General features: G+C 35.1%; 1 protein-coding gene across 2 annotated transcripts in view; it reads right to left on the bottom strand.

The window, feature by feature from the left end:
• Positions 1 to 422: 422 nt before the first annotated feature.
• BRMS1L (BRMS1 like transcriptional repressor) overlaps positions 423 to 13,068 on the bottom strand; it is a 32,126-nt gene continuing 19,480 nt past the window's right edge. The window contains exons 5-10 of one of the 2 annotated variants that reach the window (XM_082736690.1): positions 7,733 to 7,829; positions 6,585 to 6,668; positions 5,398 to 5,462; positions 4,666 to 4,705; positions 3,682 to 3,829; positions 423 to 1,999 (exon numbers count right to left, since the gene is read on the bottom strand). In XM_082736690.1, coding sequence (XP_082592816.1) covers positions 1,882 to 1,999; positions 3,682 to 3,829; positions 4,666 to 4,705; positions 5,398 to 5,462; positions 6,585 to 6,668; positions 7,733 to 7,829 — 552 coding nt within the window. In that variant the 3' untranslated portion in view covers positions 423 to 1,881. The remainder of the gene's footprint in view (positions 2,000 to 3,681; positions 3,830 to 4,665; positions 4,706 to 5,397; positions 5,463 to 6,584; positions 6,669 to 7,732; positions 7,830 to 13,068) is intronic. The other variant, XM_082736691.1, reaches the window with a different exon arrangement.

Consider the following 13,068-nt stretch of genomic DNA (forward strand, 5'->3'; position numbering starts at 1 on the left):
TTCTAACAGTTCTCCTAAACCTTTTGACCAGAGTCTGATGACATACTGCCAATATAAAATACAAAAATATTTATAAATCTATTTTATAATACTTTAGAGATGATTATAGTTAAATGTTTTCAAAGTAAATGCACTCAATCATAGTTTGTAAAATTAAGATTTTCTTTTTAGAATTTCACAACATATGTAGTGCATTTTTATTAAAGTAGAACATATGTGTATATTTTAAAATTAAGTATAACTTGGCCATCTTGAATACCTAAATATACCCCCAGTAGAGGTTGAACCGTGGTGTAGGGAAGCAGAAATATTTGTTCAACACTCCAACTCTCTGTACCTATTAATGTAAATTGGCTGAAATCATTCTTAGAAGTGGACAGGTTATAAAGAACTCACACACGAGTAATTCAAGACACTACAAATGACACTCAAACACATCTTTTTATTATACTAAATTTAAAAATACAAATCTTATTAAAAATGCTTATGAAACATTGTATACATAAGTACTGTCAAATACTACAGGATTATGACATTATGTACATTTGCTAAGGTTAATTAGAAACAAAACAAAGTATATAACTTTGTTGATAACGAATTTCAGAAGTCAAATATTTTAACATTTGGCAACTGTGAAGTAGTGATCTGCACAGAAAGATGTTTGCAGAGGCAAAATAGTAAGAAAACAAACGGAATAATGCAGAGATTCCTGCCCTATGTGTTAATAAGTAGCTCTCTTCCTCATCCTCCTCAGTCTCATTATAACAAATTAAAGTGCACAAGACCACCAGGAAAACTTGATTTGGTTGTACCCTAATATATACTACAGCCAATTGTGCTGCCATATTGAGGGTTTCAATTCTTTGTACTGTTCCTGAGGTTTTTAGAAGTTAATTTTGCATGTGGCTAAGGGAAGAGAGGCCAATACTTTCTAAATTGCACCAAGTGGCCTTAAAGTGTAGAAATACCAAAGAGAAAAATACTAATTCTGGAATAGATTCAAGAATATTATCCCTGTCTACTTTGCCCTAGGAATAAAATAAGAACCTAGTTTTACCTCTGGAAAATGCTTACTAAACATCTGTTTCAGAAGGCCAGACATGCACGCACACAAAACCATCAGTTACTATGCACCACTTACACACGGCATCGTGAATGCCTTGCCCTCAAAAGGCTCACGAGAAATACGGGTAAAGTATGTTATTACTTGACACTAATTTTACTAATTAACATTAAGTACAATTTGTAAAAATAGGTCACCACCATACCATCAAGGAAGAGAAGGAAAGCTGCTAGTCTACAAAAGTGCTCCCTTTAGCTTTCAAACCCAATAGCTTCATTTTGGGTCAAACAAGATTGTAAAGAAAGGCCATCAGTTCTAAATAAGCTGATGATGCCATATATACATACTCATGTACATATGTTTAAATTTCAATTCTCATTTAACACTAATGTACCAGTACAAACCATTTATAGGAAACATTTTATCAGGCTTATTTACAAACACCATGAGTGACAAAGATATGGAAAATCAAAGAAATTGCAGACAAACATAGCCATTTAGCAACAGAGTTCACTAAAGATAAAATGGATTTCCATAATTTTTTTAAAAAACAAAGAAAAAAATTGAGTAAGAAATCCCTACTATATATACCTGTTGGTCATTGGACCTAAAAGGCAAATAAATGTAATGATCATGATTAAGTTTTTATTACGGTCTCATTGACATATCAATATGAGGTCTACTTAGAGTACTACCTACAAATACAGTCTCTCATGATTTGATGAGAATATTAAGTTATTGAATACATTTTTAACTCCCATGGCACATCACACTTGATAACACTAATAAGGTAGCTTTAGATAACACTTAAATCATGATTATGAATGTTTAATTGAATATTTTCCTTTCTGTAGCTGTGAAATGTAAAGCTTAGATTTGCTTCCATCAGGCCTCTTAAACCAAACTTCATCATGGTTAATTGTTGTAATTACAGCACTAAAAAGGGGGGGAGAAAAAGGAATGAATGAATGAATTGCAATATGCCTCTGCCACTCATTTTAGAGTACTAGCCATAAAACCAAAATAGCCAGACTGCAAGAGTAGATTCAGGTATATAATTGTCATTTACCACTAGCAGCAGGGCATGTTTTGGAAAACATCACATTCAGCAACACTTAAGAGACAATCTCCTTTCTTTCCTTAATAGAATTGGTCATATTTACTATTAGAAGTATTAAATGCACATTGTTCCTACTATATCCCCACTCCACTCCACACCCCAAAAACAAGTGGAGCTAAAAAAAACTAATCACATAGTATTACACCTCCAATTTATATCAGCTCTGGCTGTAGGAAATCTTGTCAGTGTTTTAATTTTTTTTTTCAAATGCTTTATTTTTTCAGAGTATGCACTTAAGTTTTTATTTAAATTCTAGCTAGTCAACATATAGTGTAATACTGGTTTTAGGAGTAGAATTTAGTGATGCATCATTTACATGTAACATCCAGTGTAGGAAATCTTAGAAATACCAATGCCTAATTCCCAGTGTCAAACCATCTATGGTACTTCTATGGATTCGTTTTGACACTACTTATCTTTATGTAGAAATATTTTTAAAAATAGATTTGTGTTTAATCCTCTTATTTCATTTCTTTTTAAATCATATTAATGCTAAGTAGTCAGTAAAATGTCTTAAAAGCGGTAAGATAAAGCAAAGAATCTGGGGTAGCACATAGAACCTAGAAATTAGCTCAGTGGGCTTCTATGAGTAAAGTTACTGTACACAATGCTCCTAGTATCATAAAACTTTACAGATGAAATTACAGTCTGAGTAAATCTACTGTATTTGGAAAGTGAGCATTCTTCCCGAAATACAAATACCACATTTACCATTCATACCTAGAAAAAGATACTTTCTTAGTATAGAAGGCTACCATTCTGAGAGAAATAAATCCTAAACTACTGAAGGAACAAAAGCAGTGATTAGCATTAATATTTTCCAAAGGCTACAACCAGATAAAACTTTGAAGCGATCGGGGAGGCTGGCTCAGTCAGTGGAGCATGTGACTTTTGATTTTGGGGCTATGGATTTGATTGGGTGTAGAGATTGCTTAAAGAAATAAATCTTAGAAAATAAAAGAAAAACTTAGAAGACTATACAATTATAGAAAAGTTATTTAAGCTTAGACAGATGGAGTCCTTTAAAAGGTAGCTTTCAGTTTTCAAGTTATACTATAACTCTTAAGGCTCTCTTGAATTTTCCATTCCTTTCCTAGTTCCTTTCCTAGTTTAAATAATACTCTTTGTATCCAAAACACTGTAATACACCCAGAAAAGTTAATGATCAGTATATCCAGCCAAAACTTGTAACAGTCTGGTGTAAAGATCATAATATTAAAATCCTAACAATTCATCTACTGTAAGAACTAACAAATGGGACCACTTACCTGGGCTAAATAATTCCAACATTTCCTCTTGTGTTAACACTTGTGCTCAAGAACTTACTATGTGACGTTGGTCTATAAATATTAACACTGGTGAACACACATGCTAACCAAATCATATGCCAAGAGAAAAAAAGGATCCATAGGCAACTAATGGTGCATTAGGAATACACTACATTATTACTGACAATAATGTTGTAATTACTGAGCAATGCTGAAATAATCATTTTTACCTTGTAGGACATTCATCTTTTTTATCAATACATATTGTTTGTCCACGTATATACCATTCACCATCATAATATAATCTTCCTTCTTCAGATCTAGCACTGTGCAGGTGTTTCTCCAGTTTCACAGGTGCTAAAGGGATCAGTTCAAAAACTGTTATATTAATAAGACATTGTCAGAAGAACAAAACTGCAGAACATTAAGAAGTAACACCCATCCATGCATATATGTGAAAAAAAATACTAAAAATATTTCTTAGTAACAAATGTAAATCTAATAGAAATAAGAGAGTGCCTGGGGGACCCAGTTGGTTAAGCATCTGCCTTTAGCTCAGGTCATGATTCCAGAGTCCCAAGATCAAGTCCCACAGCAGGCTCCCTAATCAGTGGGGAGTCTGTTTCTCCCTCTGGTGCTCCCCTTCCCCAAGCTCGCTCTCTCTTGCTTTCTCAAATAAAATCTCTTTAAAAAAAAAAAAAAAGAATTTAGGGGCCCCTTGGTGGCATCTGCCTTCAGCCCAGATCATGATCCTGGGGGTCCTGGGATAGAGCCCGTGTCGGGCTCCCTACTCAGCAGGAAACCTGTTTTCCCTCTCCCACTCCCCCACTTGTGTTCCCTCTCTTGCTGCCATTCTCTCTGTGAAATAAATAAATAAAATCTTAAAAAGAGAGAGAGAATTTAATTTCTTACATTTCTTATATAATTAACTAAGTTTTATATAATTTAACTAAGTTTTAATGACAAAATGAAGTTATAGAATGTACAATATATCGTCAGTTAACTACACAAGTGCCAGAAGGGGAAGCAGGTGCATTATCAGTTACTACTGCCAATTTTAAATAGGATTTTAATATATTGTATTTCCAGAAGTAGTGTTCACTGATGAAATGTAACCACTGATGGGGGCACTGTTTAATATGTGGATAACTTAACAACCCTTATTCAACCAGTCCCCACAGAGAAGATTGCTGAACTTGGATTAAATGACTTACGTTCTGTTTTCACTCTGTGCGGACCCAGTGTAGCCATTGCCTTAATTAAAACAAAAAGAAAGGCATTGAGTTTATAGACTGAAAGCACATTTTGGGATCTATTTAATGTCTACAACACTACTGATGACCTCAGTAGCTAACAGTGAAATATAGTCTTCAGCTGCTCTAATAAATTTTAATGTCCAAGACCACAAGGAATATAAAGAACAACCATTTCACCTAGAGGTGTCATCAATACCTGAACTGATCTCTTGCAACTAAAAAGTTTCTGAAAACGGAAAAATTTAATATAAGACATAAGTCTCCACTTTCAAACAAGCACAGAAAATCCTATAATTCTTGAAAGTTCAATGACAGAATGCAAGACATACAATAGGAGTTGAAATATTCACTTTCATTCATTCAACAAATGCCCAGGACTGGGCTAAGGACAAAGCACAGAAAGATTATTCATTACTTTTGGGAAACCTCAATAAATGCTTTTCTGTACTTTTGCATAAATTAGTTACATTATTGCAGGAAAAAATACAAATTGCTGATGTGTCTCTCTTAAAATATTCTTCCAGTCCACAACAGTGGATTGTATCTGTATTAGCATTAACTGCTATAGAGAGAATGTTACAAAGTAAGGCATATTAACAATAATCATACTTTGATGTATTAGTGAAAATCGACAATCTTCAAAAGTAGACTATAAAAAGATAATTCATATTCATTGCTTTTTAATCATACCTTCCTAATTGTTGTCCAGTCTTCAAGAATATCAAGATCTTGTAGCATATAAACTATATATGGACGTGAAAAAGTCAAGGTCAATTTAACTGTAAGAATTTCACACTTTGGGGTGCCTGGGTGGCTCAATGGGTTAAAGCCTCTGCCTTCAGCTCAGATCGTGATCCCAAGGTCCTGGGATTGAGCCCTGCATTGGGCTCTCTGCTCAGCAGGGAGCCTGCTTCCCTTTCTCTCTCTCTCTGCCCACCTCTCTGCCTACCTGTGATCTCTGTCAAGTAAATAAATAAAATCTTAAAAAAAAAAAAAAGAATTTCACACTTTGAATTTTATTTCCAAACTTCTGTTTTTCAGAGAATTGGAACAATGATTTGTGGACATAATCCTTTTGGCATGGCAAATTCTGACTTCAAGTTATTCTCCAAAAAACTCAGTATCAGGATAAATATATTCTGGTACCAGGATAAATATATTCATATATATATTTTATTTTTTTTTCATATAAATATATTCAGCTATAACCATATTCTCTTCTAGGAGATCACTGATTGTAAGATATACCACCAACCTAATCACTGTTTTGAGGTAGGGATGGGAAAAGTCAGGGAGGTGAGGGGACACCAAGATTGAAAGCACATACTACTTTTAGTTAAAGACACTCCAGTTTGGGGATTATGGGTTATCAGTCCATTAAGATTTTGTCTGACTCTTTTGATTTTGGCTCAGGTCATGATGACAAGGTCATGGGATCAAGCCTCACACCAGGCTCCACATGAGGCACGGAGCTTGCTTAAGATTCTCTTTCTCCCTCTCCTTCTGCTGCTCCTCTCTCTCTCTCTCTCTCTCAAAAAACAAACAAAAACGTAAAATAAATAAATAACGACACTCCAACTTCAGAAAACTGAAAAATGTTAAAAAAAATACATGTGAATTAATCATGCTATATTCATATTGAAGCATTTGTGAACTATAAAGCCATAGTTCCAAAGTTGAGATCGTGACTAAATTTCTACTCCTTCCCTACCCCTCTTAATCTAAATTATATTCTTCTGCCTCATTTTTGGAAATCATCTTTTACCTATTACAGGATCATATAAATAAAGTCAGTTATACTAATAAAAATTACAAAGATGTGCACAATGCAAAAGTGTATACCAAAGCAAAAAAAAAAAAAAAATAGAAAAGGATATCTGAAACAACAACTGGCTTCTTTTTGTCAGGACTGAAAGGATCCTTCCTCTTTTTTCTTGACTGAAGCTCATCATTCCACAGTTCTGGCAAGTAAATAAAAATTAAGTATTAGCTAATCTTTGAAGATAAAAGTGGGGTGAAAAAGCTATGTATTTTCATGGCAGAAAATTTCATTATAAGCTATGTAAATACACATATGACTATATAATGAGCAGCGATATATTCATAAACTTTCCTCTGCCATTATTAAAGTAAAAATCAACTTGGCACTTAATGACTAGTAACTGATGAACATATGTCAGGTACTTTGTTAAATATACATTGCATGCATTGTGTCACCTAATCCTCAAAGCTATGTCTGAGGTAGGTATTCCTATTATTTCAATTTTACAAATGAGGGGACTGAATCAGAAAAGCTACAGTAATTGTCACTCATGGTCACCCAAGTAGTAGGGATTGGGGCAATGGCATTAGAATTCAGCTTATCGGACTCCACTGTGCCTATTCTACACCAGAGAAATACAATTTATAAGAGATAAAATAATATACATGCGAGACCTGTAGGATAACCCAGTATATCTTCCACCCAATGTAGAAAGCCTTCCACCCAATGAAGAATGTAGAAATACCCCTGAAAAAGCAATTTCAATCTTGGACTTATCTAATTATTAATAAGTTTTTCCTTCTAAAACAAAAATCTACTCCCTGTAATTTCTAATTTGTGTGATACCAAAAAGAAAAGGTTTTTATTCCTTCTTCTACCTGATCTTTTAACACTTAGACTTTAAAGACTTACTGGAGTTGTCTTCTAACACTATTCTTATATTATACAATATATTACATATATATTATAAAATATTCTTATTCTTATAGTGTACTATTCTTACTCCTGTAGTTGCTGTCAACTTCTCTTTTGTCCCTTTTCATGTGCTCCATTTTCTATGTCCTTCTGAAATATGAATTCAAATCAAAGCAACAATCACAAGCCTATCAAATTCTTTAAACATTTTCCCCTTTCTCCTCTCATTAGGACACTTCATTTACAAAACATTTATTTTAGGGGACTAGGATATTATGAGACACTACAGTAAACCACAGGTTCCGTGTCACTTAAGGTAAACCATCACCATCATGCCATTCCCATTACCTGAGGTAATATCAATGCTGTGCCTATCCTCTTCAAGCCTTCTTATCTTCTCCTCCAATTCACTCTGGACTGTATCATATAACAAAAGCTTTTCACTCTGAAAAATATATATATTATGCATAAGTAGAAATAAAAAATCAATCTTAACTATGAGTATGAAATAACTTGCTCTTAAAATACTTTAACATATGATACTTTTGTTTGCTAACTTAAAATTTTTTACAATAAAATGCCAAAAACATGAAAGAAATAAAACTAGAATATACAGAATGTAAGTATAGATTTAAATACATGCAATTAAGTTGTTTAAGAACATCTAAATTTATATGTGATATGGGAGTAAAAGTTTACTTTACATAAATTCATAGTAACCTCCAATCCCCTTTTAAATATATGCAGGTCTTACTTGTCAGTATAATAGAGAACCTGTCCTATAAAATGTATCATTATAAAATGAGTCATGTTTTCTTATCACAACAGTAATTGGGCCTGTATTCCTCAATAATATCTCAATATCACACAAAATAGACTACTGTATCACAAAAAGAAAGATTCAAGTATGAATTCTATAATTTTAAATCTAATGATAGTCAAAATCATAAAGCTATAGACTATATCCACATCTCATAACAAAACTGTAGAATAATTGAGGGACTTCCTAAAAGAGACGATTTACTACTGGCAACTAAGAATAGAATCCAGGTCTACTAATTCTAGCCCCTTTAATTAGAAAACATTATAATCCCATATTTTCAAAGGAATAAAATGTACATAAGTGTAATATACAGATTCATTATATAAAAAACTTATGAGAGATTCCCACCCCACCGACATAACTCTAGTAAGGATAGGCTACTCATATATATAGTTAGATAGGATCGTTGTCTTCTCCCAGAGACTAGTGGAATACAGTTAGGTAGGATTTCTTGTGGAAGGCACACACCACACCCATTTGGCAGCACTCCCAGTATGAATCATGAAATCCTCTCTTTCAGGTTTGAAATTTAGAGTCTATACATGCTTGAAGGTTCTCCTGAGTGGTAGAGAGAAGGTGGCTTTTGTCGATTTGAGGCAAGCCAGGAACTCAAGAAAATAAAGCTGAAGACTAAAACTAGATCTCATATGAAAAATCATCTCCTTGCATGCTACCCTCTATGCTTATTTCTTTTTACTTGTTTTCCTACCTTTGGTAAAGGCTTATGAAATATTCCAGCCTTATCTACATTGTGCTATAAGCACTGGGAAATGTTATATATCAGAGGAAAAGGGAGAGCGGACCCCAGCCATGGTCACGATAGTGTGACAACTATAAACAGATCAGATTCTCAGATTCTCCAGCCAAAGATGACCCCTAATACACAGTGGAAGTGATAAACATTTTGTTTTCAAGAATATGAAAATTTAACTGGTACAGTCTCTTCCATTTCTATTGATAAAATTATCCTAGGTCAAGCAAAAATTCTAAAATAAGTCCCCTAATCATTCTTTATACTTAAAAAAAAAAAATGATCCTGAAATATCTGAAGGTTTGAAGACATCTCTAAAGATATTAGAAGTATAAAGTGTACAAATAGAAGTTCTTTGAATCTATTCTCTCTCTTATTTCTTTGTCCTTCTCTCTCTCATCCTCAATCCCATAAGATCCTCAAAAACCTTTCCTGAGTAGGAAAGAAAGTCATTAACACAACAGCTAGAGGACACCTAGAAAAGAAAGGGGCATCCAAACTCCCTTGCTTAGGTGCCTGTAGAGGCTTCTTTGTTCAACAAGTAATTTAGCTTTTTAAAGTACTTATTATACTTATATATTTGTCTTCACAAGCTTGCCAGCCCTGTGAGTCAGTCACCTTGGAAGAAGATCCTCCAGCTCCCAGTCAAGCCTTTAGACAACTGCTTCGCTGGTTGACTTCTTTATTGCAACTTAATGTGACTCCCTGAGCCAGAACCAAATTCCTGCTACAGAGACTGCAAAGTAATGGATTTCATTGTTGTTTTAAGTCACTACGTTTTAGAGTAATTTATTACAAAGCAATGGATAACCAAGACAAGAGGCCTCAAAAAACCTATCTTTATACACCTTTTCCTAAGAAGCTATTCTACCCAACTGAAAATGAGAACAAAATCTGGCAAGAAAGACATAAAAGGAACTTCTAGGGTGACGGTGAAAAGACACCCCATGAAGACAGAGATGCAGCTGGCCTAGAAAGCACCTGAAGGAGGGCACAGGGTGGAGCAGCACAGGGGATCCTAGGGGTACGGGGGATGCTCCTTGGGGACTAGCTGATGCATTTGATCACATGGAAAACAGCATCAGGGGGCTTTCATAAATCTGCTAGAGTCTCTGAAAAGAAATGACAAAACTAAAAATAAATGAAGCAATTATTAATTCTAAAGCTACAAATAGAGTTGTACAAAGAAAGGAAGTTTCAGCCTTGTTTAACTCCTGGCTCAGTAAATAATATTTGCAACTACAACAAAAACAAAAATTGAGTCATTACAGTATTAGAAAAATGGGATGAGGGAAACTATTATGGAGTCTTCAGCTTTCATAATAGAAAACCAATATATAATATCTAAAACTGATATTATTGGGGCACCTGGGGGCTCAGTGGGTTAAGCCTCTGCCTTCCGCTCAAGTCATGGTCTCACGGTCCTGGGATCAAGCCCCACATCCGGCTCTCTGCTCAGTGGGGAGCCTGCTTTCCTCTCTCCCTCTGCCTGCCTCTCTGCCTACTTGTGATCTCTCTGTGTCAAATAAATAAATAAAATATTTTTAAAAATAATAATAATAAATTTTTATAAATTAAATAAATAAATAAAGCTGATATGATTTAGAAATATAAGGACAAATTCCAGAAGGAGTAACTACAAGAGTTAGATCATTGCTGCTGGAATGTAGAATTTAGAGATGGGAGAGGGGACTGCTGTGTTTCATTTTAAGCCAGTGCCTACATAAATACGTATACACATTACCCGCTAAAAGCAAATGCTTAAGAGAGTATTTAGACTTGTAGGGAAATCCTCATGAAATACTGCTTGTAAAACAGGGTATAAAACAGTATACATGGGCGCCTGGGTGGCTCAGTGGGTTAGGCCTCTGCCTTCCACTCAGGTCATGATCTCGGGCTCCTGGGATCAAGCCCCGCATCAGGCTCTCTGCTCAGCAGGGAGCCTGCTTCCCCCCTCTCTCTGCCTGCTGTTCCGCCTACTTGTGATCTCTCTCTCTCTCAAATAAATAAATAAAATCTTTTAAAAAAAGAACAGCGTGTATGTGTGTGTGTATATATATATATATAGTTATACCAGCTGTGTGAAAAACAATTATACAAAAATGCACATACTTAATAACAAATGTCTGCTGCTTTGTAGATTATGGTTCACTGTATTTACTTCTTTAGACTTCTTTCCCAAGTTTTCTCAATACTTATTAATGTTACACTCGGGGGGGGGAAAAAAAAAAGAACAGATAACCAAAATCAGAGCCCTGAAGAGCCTCAATTTTCTCAAGAACTGGAATTCTAACCCTGAACCCTCAGGGTCTGAGACCTTGCTACCACCTACTGTCAATCTTAACACTCATCTCCAGCTCTGTGGGGAAGCCTAAATGAGATAACCTAAATAAAGCATCACCACCTGTCCCAGTGTCTGGCACACTGTGTGTTCTATAAATGTGATTTCCTTCCTTAATTTGACACAAACCATCTGCTGCCTCAATTGCCTCTGTGGTTTTCTGGCATACTCTCTGATTGCATACCCATGTGAACATGTCTAGTCTCTCGTCCTGGCCCCTCTTTCTATCTGCTGCTAATCAAACTTACTTTGAAAACTGGCAGTGTGTCTCCCTTCTTCCCACTTCCCCTACCTCTCAGTTAGTTGTATATGAGCCAAATGTAAAACTAAGTAATAAGCAGATAAAAAGCGCTGAATAAAAAAGTTCAGATTTAATGGTAAATTGCATGAATGTGACCCTAAACAAATTATTTAACCTCTCTGAGCCCCGCAGTTAAACTAGTCATAAAATCAAGATAATTCCTATTTCATAAGGCTGTGGTAAGGATTAAAATCCATAACACTCTAAATATAAGTTCCCTTCCTGCCTTTATTTCCTATCTAAAATGCCCTTGAACTACTGAATATTAATTATATTAGTAAATAGACCATTTATAATATTAATTCTATATTAGCACTAAAAAAAAAAAGCCATAACTAAATTAGAAGAAATTTATGTAAACATTTAACATGTCTATGGAGGAGGGAAGACTTTTAAAGCTGAAAAATGATGGAAAAGTGGTGCTTGGGTGGCACAGTTGGGTAAGTGGCCAACTCTTGATTTAGGCTCAGGTCATGATCTCCGGGTGATTAGATCGAGCCTTATCTTGGAATCCACACTACTTGGCAGGGAGTCTGCTTGAGATTCTCTCTCCCTCTCTTTCCCCCTCTGCCACTCCCCCTGATGTTCTTACATGTATTGCTCTTTCTCTCTCTCTAAATCTTTTTTTTGAAGATCTTATTTACTTGAGAGAGAGAGAGAGAGAGAACTGGGGAGAGGGGTTGAGGCAGAGGGAGAAGCAGACCCCTCACTGATTAGGGAGTGAGATGCAGGACTCGACCCCAGGACCCTGGAATCATGATGTAAGCTGAAGGCAGACACTTACCTAACTGAGCCGCCCAGGTGCCCTAAAATTAATCAATCTTTAAAAAAATGATGGAAAAGAAAGAATATATCAATGTATTTGTCAATATATCAATATATTTGTCTAAGTAAAAAATACTTCTTGAAGATACATTGCTGACTTTTATTTCTGACAATATAGTAGATGAGATATCCTCAAAACAAAACACAAAAATCTCAAAACAAAAACAAAATTTCCCAACACACCTAAACAGATACTCAAATAAAATACCACAAACATCTTTTTAAAGGTTAGTTAAGCACTTTAAAAAATAAGAGATATCCCCGAGAACCAAAAATAAGGAGCTGGAGACCAGCAATGCTAACCTAGTGTTGAACCTATGGGAAACCATAGGTGTTCGCTGGGTTGGTAACCTAGAGGAATGGATTTTAGTGGCTATTTGGCAAAAAGAGAAAGATCTTGGGTCTAAGCAAAGTAAGGAACAAGAACTGGGATCCCTGCATAGTCCTGAAGGGTTACACCTTCAATGAAAAGGCAGACTAGAAAAGATTCACCTGAAGGAAATTCATTTGTGTTGGTTAGGCAATAAATGAAAAAAAAAGTTTTTCCTAAAAATACATCATCTTAGGCCCTGACCTCTGCATATTTGAGATTCAAATGTAGATTACCTACATCTTCTAGGAAATTCTAAGCCAAAAAACTAAA

Source organism: Mustela nivalis (assembly GCF_964662115.1).
Source record: "Mustela nivalis genome assembly, chromosome: 6".
Taxonomy (NCBI): domain Eukaryota; kingdom Metazoa; phylum Chordata; class Mammalia; order Carnivora; family Mustelidae; genus Mustela; species Mustela nivalis.